General features: G+C 43.2%; 1 protein-coding gene across 1 annotated transcript; it reads right to left on the reverse strand.

Moving 5' to 3' along the window:
* Positions 1 to 967: 967 nt before the first annotated feature.
* Positions 968 to 9,804, reverse strand: LOC119738612. Its single transcript, XM_038213520.1, has 4 exons — positions 9,648 to 9,804; positions 6,437 to 6,752; positions 5,333 to 5,483; positions 968 to 3,746 (listed from the first exon to the last, which is right to left on the reverse strand). The coding sequence occupies exons 2-4, from the start codon at positions 6,745 to 6,747 to the stop codon at positions 2,172 to 2,174; spliced, it is 2,037 nt and encodes a 678-aa protein (XP_038069448.1). The 5' UTR covers positions 6,748 to 6,752; positions 9,648 to 9,804; the 3' UTR covers positions 968 to 2,171.
* Between the last annotated feature and the right edge of the window lie 1,082 nt (positions 9,805 to 10,886).

Raw genomic sequence — 10,886 nt, forward strand, 5'->3', positions numbered from 1 at the left:
TTATTAGAAGCTGCATAGGAAATTACCAGCAACATGTGCTTGGTTTAGGTCGTTGTCATCGATCAACATCCAATTACTTGCAAGCATTTTAAATACATGAAGGTTATACAATGGGCTGAGTTTTAAAATTTCATTTCTTTGGGGGATGGAAGTTGTGTGGTTTTTCCATTAATTTTAACTTTATCCTAAAAGAAAAAAGTCGTTTTAGAATCTGGATACTTTGGTCAGAATTTTCCATACAATCCCACTATTACACAGTCTAGCATGGCCACTCCTTGGGATTTATCCCAATATCTTGGGATTTTGGTGGTACTACAAATATCATAATTCTATATGATTTTAGGCTACAACGTGCTCCGGTACATGTACTTTGTACAGTGTTTTCCATTGCCATGGGAATTCTTGGGATTTTTACTGGATGAATCTTGGGAATTTCAATTTTGACGAGTGGCTGCACGCTGACACAGAGCAGTGAAAATCTTTAGCCCAAGGTATGTAAATTCACGAGAAAGGTTATTGCAATCATGGGCGTCGCGAGGGGGGGGGGGGGGGGGGGAGGGGGCACTTAAGGAGAAAGAAAAAGGAAAAAAAAAAAAAAGAGGCGCGAAATCATATTGTTGTTAATGGGTTGGGGAGGGGCAAATGTCCCTGCCCACACTCGAAAAAATAATCAATCGGAATAATGCTGGAAAATATAAGGATTTTTGGGGAAAATGTGCTTTGCTCCCCTCTAGAAAAAATCCTGGCGACGCCCATGATTGCAATAGAGCTTATTGGGTCACGAACATGCTTCTTGCAGTTTGAAATCACTCGTCAACAGAGGGTCGTCAATGATTGAATTTATCAAGATTAAGGAGAGCAGCAAAACAATGGCAAATTCTAGGTGTGCAGGGCAGATCCACATGTAGTCAATACTTACAACACCATAGAGTACAACTTCAAGAAACACTGATGTAACTACATTGTACAGTGTTTTTTTTTTCAACTGTAAATTTCAGCTTTATTATTTATTACATCCATACAATGTACTTCACAAATCCAGCTAGCTCAAGAACAACAGTACCAGTGAGGATGTTGTTGCGTGTACTTTGGAGCAACAATTTGGAAAGCGGGGATATTCTATGGCATCTGAAATGGTCCTCCTAAACACGAATTCCTCAATTTGACGGATAAAAAGTGTTCCTATCCTGTCTTTCATCACTGCATTTTTCCAAAGTTGAACAAGGAAATTGACTGGAGCGGGATGTGAACCTTTATTTTCCAGATTGCCGTTCTTGTGCTTTTACCAACTGAGCTATCCAGCCCTATGTTGGCGGTTCCCCATTTTGTCAATGTCTTTGTTCAAGGGTGCTAGTCAGAAGCCATAAACCATAATAATGCCATCACACCCATAATCACAATGCTTGCAACATTACCAATGCTGCAAACCAGTCAGACAGCGATTTTTCAGGAATGTTTTAGTTCCTAAAATAATATCCTGTTGAAGTGAAATGCAACTCCATGATCCGTAATTTTGATGCATTTTGCACCCCAAAGCTTGAATTGTGTGCTATTTTTTTAAAAAGAGCACAAAAGCGACTCAAAGGGGAATTAACTCCCTTCCCTTAAGTAGCGAAAGACAGTCTCCAAACGAATAATCGTCCAGTGACCATCTGGACTGATGCTTGTCTGGGTTTTTTTTAGACTGTCACAATCAGGAAGAATCAGAATTTCGCCACACTATCTTAGATAACAGAACAAGTAAATATGTTTCAAGTAATTCCCGGGAAAATCACAACCATAATCAAAAACTGCACAATGTCAAAACTGTGAGATTTTTTTTCCATTGATAGTAGGAAAAAACACTGCTGAAAATGTGCATGGACCTGAATTTCCACATTACATGTACATGTATTGTGGTGACAACTCTCAACCAATACTGCGTACTTTAATTGAAGCAGGTGCATGGAACAAACAAACAACGAGTGATTCTGCAACCCTTTCACACCCCAGAACCTGAGATTGCCTGACTCCTGGTAAAATAAATATTCAACCCATCTTGCATAGGTTTATGAAGCAGGTGTTGCTAACAAACGTTTCTACATATAGTAGATTCAACTGATTTGTCAACCTTCTCAAAAAGCTGTTGTCTGTGAGGTCACAGCAACTAGATCGCCTTTTCCATGTGTCTCTTACAAACTTTCGATCCTGTTATTCTCTTGAAAAGGGAAACTCTCAGTAATTACTTCAGTGGCTATTGTGTGCTGTCCAACCTCTTCTATGATGTTGACAGAAGAGCCGTTCTGAAAGCAAGTCAGCATTTTTTTTACGGCTTCCAGTTGGCTTGCAAATTGTTCTGCTGGAGCCTCCGACACAACAGTTGCCAACTGCTGGGTGATTTCAGAAACCTGGATGTATTTCTCGTGGCGGGACAGAAGACGGAGCCGTTGTCTCTGCAGGGCATCAATGCTTCGAGCAGTGTCAGTGTTCTGAGTTGAAAGCCGACTACACGACTTGTAGTACTCAAGAGACCATCTGGATCCAATGACTTCCTTGTCAAACAGGGGAAGGCCCTTGGTGCGACGGACAGCGAAGATATGACGGCAGGGTAGGCAGAGTGATTGCCATTGGTGACAGACGCAGCTGTCCACGGAGACTATCATCTTGTCTTTGCTGGACTTGATGACCATGGACTTGCTGTCAACATTGGCCTTGGCTATCACCTTCCAGCTGAGCTTCAGTTGTCGCAGGACATACTTCAGTGCGAAGGGGGTCAGGTACTGCTGAAACTTACTGACTGTGGTGTTGTCTGGATTGGTCTTAGGAGCATTCTCTGCTATTATAGCAGCCGCAGTTTTGTCTCGCTCCTCACGCAGACTCTCCACTTCCCTCTTCAAGTTAGTCATGACCTGTTTCGAGGTCGGCGAGTTCTTCAACACTGCCTTTAGCTTTTCACTGACTGCTGTAAGTTTGTCGGGATCCTCCTCCTTGAGGACCACACTTCTGGACTTGAGGCCCTCCACCCACTCTTGTCGGTTGTTGTGCCAGGTGGTGTTGTAGTACTTGATCATTGTCTGAAGTTCTGTGTTCAGGAGCTGCTTGTAGTTCTCCATGTACGCTGCTTCTGATTTGGAGGCTGCCAGCTTGCGCATTAGCTTTTCGCAGAATGCTTCCTCCTCCTTCTGCAGGCCAAGCTGCTTCTTAGATGTGTCCTGCTTGAACTTCCTCAGCACCTGGTACAGGCACATCTGCACAGAGGCACCAGGGAACTGCTCCACCAAGACCTTGGTAGAGGAGTCCTTGTCAGCCATGATGACCTGGAGGCAAGGCCAATTGGGGTTGTGCTCCTTAAATCTCATCATCATGGCTCGGATGCTTTCTGCATTGGATGCGATCACTGTGAAGTAAGCTACGATCTCGTACTCGCCGTTGCTGTCCTCAACCAGCATGATGTACAGCGGCATTCGTAAGCTGTTCTCCCTGCACGTAGCATCAACTACAAGGTAATGGGGAAAAGATGCATACACTCTCATCATTTCCCGGTCCTGGTAGTAGATTCCAACCACCCTTCCGTCCGTATTCGTCACTACTTCAATTACGCTGGTCTGTTCCTCAAGCTTTGACAAATAATCCAGGATATCCTTAATGTTGGTGTAGCAGAGCAAGTTTTGCCGAGATGAAGCGGCTAGGTTGTGTATGTCTTTCATAGTAAGTACTTTGCCAGTTGCCTCCTGTAGGTGTTTCTGGGCCGATCTCTTCCCTTTTTTCTGCAATGAAAAATAAGGAACCAGTGCAAAGTGATAAGTCTTCTACTTGCCTTTTAATGAAGTGTATTAATCCAATTTTTTTTTACAAAAAGATATCCACAGGCAGAATAAAAATCTAACCATCTCAAAAGTCAGGATCTAGCCAGTGCAAGTGTTTTTGATTTTGCTAGCTACCAATTATCTGTACCACAAGAATCTGATGTTTTCAGCATACTTGTATTTTTCTAATAATCTGAGCTTGAGTTTTACTGTCCAAGCTGAGTGCCTGATAATCACATGTAAGCAATATGCTGTCATGTTTTTGAATTTTCTTTGTTTTTAAGCTCTGGCAGGAGCTTCTACATGTACTTGTCGCTTGGTGGTCGGTCGGATGGTCTGTCTGTCTGTCTGTCTGCCCCCGAAAATTGACCAAAAGTATGGTGTTCTATATGTGCCTTCCACATCGCATTTCCCACGTCGCATTTTTAAGCTCTGGCAGGGAACATTTTGATCGATTTAATGAAGACTTTCAAGCAAGACTTCTTGCAACATGGTCAGAGCTTAGTGTGCACTCGCACTTGTTTCAATTTTTACCTATTCCCAAATAACAAGAGTCCACTTGTTTGCGTCATATTTTGTAAAACCAAAATGTTTTCCACTTTAATGGACTCCATGCACCAACACGAGATGGCGCTCTTTGGCAATATTCAGCACCTCCATTGTGAGGGGCACATCATGTGTGCATACTGGCTCACGTTTGTATGCCACAAAGTATATGCAGCTTATTTCTATTCTGAATGTGCACAACCCAGTAATGTCTTGAAATCTTTCTCCCCGACTTTCATTTTTTTAACCAGTTCACGCCGGGTTTATTTTCACTCGACCTCATGCCAGGGGCATTGAAGCCATCACCCTCGGGCAGCACACTCATATTTCCGGCCTCACTCACTTCGAGCCAGGTTGCTGACAGATATTTCCAACCTCACTCCCTGCGTGTTTATGTGTCATCCGTTGCAAATACCGCAAAACATTTGCGTGTATTCACGGCGAACTGATTAATCCCATAGGGGTTACTTGTGCATGGAGTCCATACCCTTGAAACCATTAAATAGTACCACGTAGAATATCAATCTTGGCTTCATGAGAAACGTACAACATAGTTTTGTTGGCCATTTAAGCTGGGCCTTTGTGGTTTTCCCAGAAACAATGCTTAATTTTTGGTTGGACTTAAGCCAAAAAAAAAAGTCTCCGGTTTCTGGTATGGAGCTTGCCCAAAAAGTGGTGCGGCGACGCGGCTTTTTTTTTTTTTTACCTGATCTTTTTGCTTCAAATGTCGGCTGATGACTGCAAATGGTGCCCGACTAAACTTAGTGCAAATATACTGGAGTCCAGAGAGGCCACATAAAGCTTATTCTCGACCATAACCCCATCTAAAAACACGTTAAAATTGTGCAGCAGCAGGATTCCAGTCAAACCAGTGAGTTTGGTGGTTTTGAGACATCATCTTTCATTGAAATTTTTTTTTTTTCATTTTGCCGACGTGCATGGCTACGGTGACGCGCGCGCATACCAGAAACCGGAGACTTTTTTTTGTTGGCCTTATCTACCTGGAGTATTTCACAGGCCTCCTCTCGCTCCTGGTCATTCAGTTTTCTCTTTTGGGGGAGGGACCTGAAGCTTGCCTCTTTGAGGGGGTGGTTGTGCTTTGTCACCGAAGCCCCCAGGAAGAGTTGCTTGCCGTCAGGGGTGGCTGAAAACCTGAAAATGGGAAGCAGAAGAGTCTCATGTCAAGTGGGATATAGTGAAATGTGGTTGCACTCCTGTCATCCTATTTTTTTTGGGGGGGGGGGGGGAAGGGAAGGGGGATAGAGGGGTGTTGCCGCCTGCCTGCGGTGTTTTTATCTGCAGCACACATCGTCAATGGATCATGATTATTCAGCTAGTTGGATGTTTATTCATAAGAAAAAAACAATGACGTCACACCATTGCTATCACTCAGTCATGCATGTACATTAAAGCATTTCAAAGAGCGGCTTTCGTCGAGCTGCCACAGTGGCCTAGTGGATAGTTGAATAACTTGAATTAAACATGGATTGCAAGATATGTGGTTCGAACCCATGTCCATTTTCATCAAATATTTTTGTTGGTTGGGATATGTTTAATTCAAGTGAAAACACTACGCGAACCTTAAAGTGTCTTCCATCAACACAGCGTGATAAATACTCATGTTACTTGTAAGGGTGCATGATGTGCAAAAAAAAAACCGCTTGCCGCCCCTCAGCTTTGTCTCCAACTTTGGCATTAGGCTCAAATTTCCTTATTTTAGGAACCTCAGGCTGGAGAATGGAGACACATGTTCACTATCCGCTCCACTTTTGGCTTCTGAACATAACCTCATAATAGAGCCAGCAACAATGCCCAACGTCTACATATCTTACTTGTGACGCACGCATTCTGGTGCAGTCGGCAGCTTGTGATGAGTACCAGCTGCACATTTAAGCATTTCATTAACCAAAGTTTCCATCATAAAAAGAGCAGAATTACTTTTTCAGACTGGAAGATTTTGCGCAAAGAGCGAGTGATTTATGCATCCTCAACCCTCCATTATCTGCGCAGGTAACGCTTGCATACGCACGCGCGTTGTCACACACAAATTTAAGGTAAATGCGTAGAAAAAGGACTGCGTAGCTTTAGGGGGTCTGACGATGTACCTGAACTTGGCTTGGCATCCCATCCGTTGGGTCTTCTGTCTTGGTCGCAGTCCCTTGGACTGACTCTTGTAATGACCCCGATGGATGCAGCCGAAGGTCACCGTGGCATATTTGAGCTCATCGCTCAGGTATCGCTTGGGCAGTCGCTTGCGTGATCCCTCCACCGTTCGGGAGTCCAGCTTGAGGAACTTGACAAAGTTGGCCTCCTCATGCATCCGGATGAATCGTTCCACCTCCTCGTAGGAGTTGAACTTGATCCCCAATTCAGGTGATGGGATGTGGACAACCTCTTCTTCTGAACCACTAGCCATTTCACCTGATTACCGTTAGAAAATATTATACTTTTGTTAGAAAATACTTTGAACATGGCGCACCCAACTTGTGCAAGTTTATTGTACTATTAAAGGGCCTACCACTATAGTCCCATAAATGTGACTGAAATACTGGACTACCTCCGTATATCAGTCACAGAGCCACGTACGGCCTGTGAGAGGAGCGTCCCATTGCCAGGGGAGCCGAAAATTAATTAAAGATCAAAATTATTTTGTCCGCAGAAAATCAACCCAGCTATAGTATGACTGCTAAGTAGCACAAAATCGTTAAATTCGGTACCTTCAGAGGTCTAGTTATCCAAAAAATCATGGTAATTCGTCAAAGAATGCAGACGGTTTTGAGCAAGCATGGCGTCGCTGATATGTCTCTTGATAGTATTAAGGTGGCCGGGAAACATATCAGCGACGTCATGTTTGCTCAAAACCGTCTGCATTCTTTGACGAATTACCATGATTTTTTGGATAACTAGACCTCTGCAGGTACCGAATTTAACGATTTTGTGCTATTTAGCAGTCATACTATAGCTGGGTTGATTTTCTGCTGACAAAATAATTTCGATCTTTTAATTAATTTTCGGCTCCCCTATTAATGGGACGCTCCGCTCACAGGCCGTACGTGGCTCTGTGACTGATATACGGAGGTAGTCCAGTATTTCAGTCACATTTATAGGACTACTAGGCCTACCGCTAGAACAATGGGGCTCTAGTCGACAAACCAATTTTAAGACCGGCCGCATGGTGGGAAATACATATCTGCGAGCGGCCAAATTGAACATGTTTTACGACATCTTTAAAATCATTTTTAATTTACTAACGGATAGAAAGAATGTGGCAACCTGACGCTGCTTATTTCTTCATTTACATTTAGATAGTGGATATTTTGCCGGAGGTAATGACGGCAAACTAACGTTTACTAAAGGTTTGCCGGCGGCAATCCATATCAACAGAGGGCGCTGTACTCTTTAAGATAGGGCTGAATTATAAGATGTATTAAATTCCCAACAAAAGTTGTGTAGCATGTTTGGTGTAGTGGTTAAGCAAAGGCTCTAGTAAGCGGGATGACCCGGGTTCGATTCCGACCGCAGCACATTTTTAAGGTTTTTTTTCTCATCCCCAAATAAATAAGAATATTCTTCTTTTATTATTTTAACATGTCTCAAACATTTTTTTGCAGAGTATTACATTTTCTTTTTCAGATTTGTGGCTCTGGAGGATTTTTTTTAAAAGGGAAATAAAGTCCGAAATTATAAAATGGTCTGAATCCCATCTTGTGAATACGAGGTTACAACAATAATTTTGGCATGAAGCCAGACTAAAATTTGTCACCGGAAAATGTTTAAGTACAAAAAACCAGTAACTGCGCTAGCTGGAGTTACCCAGCCCTGAGTTTTATCATTGGGTTGTCCTACATGTAGATGACAACCCAATGATAAAACTCAGGGCTGGGTAACTCCAGCTATAACTGCGCATGTTCAGTGCATATCCGGCAAACTAACGTTTACTAAAGGTTTGCCGTCTCCGGCAAAATATACACTGCCTTACATTTATCATCTCATAAGTCATATTCTCAATGAACAGGATAAATTGAAGGTCAGTCACTGCAAAAATGACGGTACATTAATCTACTCCTAGAACTATGATGAGGCTCGTGTATTCTTGGACCGAGAAACTTTTCCAATTTTGTTAGGAACTTTGTCTTGACTCTCCTTTGTCTTTGTATCCTCGAGTACTCGACCCTCCATTATCTGTGTCACGCCCCAACTATCGCATCGGTCCCAACTATAGTTGGGCCTGTCCCAACTATAGTTGGGCCTGTCCCAACTGTAGTTCCACAGTTGGGCTGGCCCAACTATAGTTGGGCCTGTCCCAACTATAGTTGGGACGGTCCCAACTGTAAGTTCCATTGTTGGGCTGGCCCATCTATAGTTGGGCCACTCCGATCTTTTTATTTTGCGGTGTCCCAACTATAGTTTACATTGATGTACAACTGTAAAACGTTCCCTTCAGCTCTGATACACGTCTGACTTTACTGGGGACCACTGAAATTAGTTATTGATGGGGCGAATCTATAGTTGGGCCACTCCAATCTTTTTATTTTGCGGTCCCAACTATAGTGTACATTGTTGTACGATTATAAAACATTCCCTACAACTCTAATACACATCTGACTTTACTTGGGACCAATGAAATTATCTATGGGTGGGGACCATCTGTAGTTGGGCCATCGCAATATTTTTATTTGGCGGTCCCAACTATAGTTTACATTGATGTACGACGACTATAAAACATTCCCTACAGCTCTGTTACATACTGTCCGACTTTACTTGGGACCTTTGACATTAGCTATGGGTGGGGCCCATCTATACTAGTTGGCCGGCCATGGCAATCTTTGAATTTTGCAAAATGTTGCTGGACAATCAACCCAGCAGCTGGACAACTCATCCAACTAGGCAGTACCACGTGACCGGCCAGCCTTGCGGCATGCATGCACGACGAATACACGGTACGGTGCCAGCGCCGCGGAACATTTAATCCAACAAGATCTATCAAGCATGAAGCATCCGGCACACTCCAGTCCTAACTATAGTTGGGCCGACCCAACTGCCGCACTATAGTTGGGACAGTCCCAACTATAGTTGGGACCGATGCGATAGTTGGGGCGTGACATCTGCACAGGTATTACACTTGCATACGCGCGCGCGTTGTCTCACACACAAATTGAATGTACAGTCTTACAGATGTACATTGTAAATGCGTAGAAAAAGGACCGCATAGCTTGACGACACAACCGCTTAACTTACAATTACATGACGTATGACTTAACTTAAGTAGCGTCAGATTGCAACATTCTTTCCAAATTGAATCTTCCGTGAACTTACACAAATTAACGACACGTTTTTCTGGAATCGAGCGTGAGTGAGAGCATCTTTGTCACTGTTTAGCAACAAAAATTGTAGCGAAAACTCTCCGGTGTTTCAAGCCTGGGCCGGGAGGAAGTTACCTTACCATACATATGCCATGACTCGAGTTGCACGGCGCCACCACGAGGCGGCGTTCACATTATTTTTTTTTGCATGGCACAGTACACGACGTACGTACGTACGTACATCGAGGACACACTCTCGTGCGTACATCATCAGTGAATCGAGGACAGGAACCAAATCGAGGACGACCTCGATAAGAAAACGTGTACAAAACCAATGAGAGCTGTTGCGAAAAAGTTACAGTACAAACAAAGCAAAAGGGAGGAGGAACAAAAGAAAATCCTCGATTTACACCATAAACAAACGTACACGTATACGTACATGTCGGTACGTGGGCCGGTGTGGAGAGGGCGCGTGTTCATTATAGTGGCATTCAATCAAAACTCGGTCGCGCATGTGCTCAAATAATTATGCAAAATAAATATTCAGATGTTTTCTTAACATTAATATAATATAAATATGCAAACATTCGATTGTGAGACACAGAGACTACAGAGTCGGCCCAACGGTCCCGTTCTGCAGAGAATGCTAGAATTGCTATGGGTGCTTTTTGGGTGTGGCACCTTGAAAATAGATTTTCAAATTGAATTGATAATTTGTTAGCATTACATTACTTTTGTGCTTTTTCAATGAGGCATGCACAAAAAATTTGGCCCATGACAAGTAATCAATTAATTAATGTTAACTTTCGAATTAAGAGCAACTCGGGCGCCTCCAGGAATTTTTACAGGGGATCGGGAGTACCGGGGGTCGTCCGTGCTGAAATGTAGACCACTGCTGCCACTGCCAGAAACACCGGGGCAAACCCTTTATACCTGTAGGCTCTTATTCAGCGATAAGGCCAAAAAAATAAGTCTCCGGTTTCTGGTATGGAGCTTGCCCAAAAAGTGGTGCGGCGACGCGGCTTTAATACAACGTGGCATAATAATTATTATGTGAATGACCAGGCCCTTTCTTACAAAATATCGCCATCCATCCCATACTAAACATTAATCTGGACGTATAATGTTGAAAGGTACTGTAATTAGTGGTCTCAGATATAAAGCACTGAACTAATCCAAAGTGTTGTCAAAAACTCGAAATATGGTAAATCGGGAATATGCTGGAAAAGTACTGGGATTTCGTGGGGAAATT

The sequence above is a fragment of the Patiria miniata genome, unplaced genomic scaffold (genome assembly GCF_015706575.1).
Source record: "Patiria miniata isolate m_02_andy unplaced genomic scaffold, ASM1570657v1 HiC_scaffold_3, whole genome shotgun sequence".
In the NCBI taxonomy this organism is placed as follows: domain Eukaryota; kingdom Metazoa; phylum Echinodermata; class Asteroidea; order Valvatida; family Asterinidae; genus Patiria; species Patiria miniata.

Coding starts and splice junctions, on each gene's coding strand:
- LOC119738612 (XM_038213520.1), bottom strand. CDS start 6,747: ATGGCTAGTGGTTCAGAAGAAGAGGTTGTCCACATCCCATCACCTGAA. Junction 5,484..6,436: donor GGATGCCAAGCCAAGTTCAG/GTACATCGTCAG, acceptor TCCCATTTTCAG/GTTTTCAGCCACCCCTGACG. Junction 3,747..5,332: donor AGGCCTGTGAAATACTCCAG/GTAGATAAGGCC, acceptor TTTTCATTGCAG/AAAAAAGGGAAGAGATCGGC.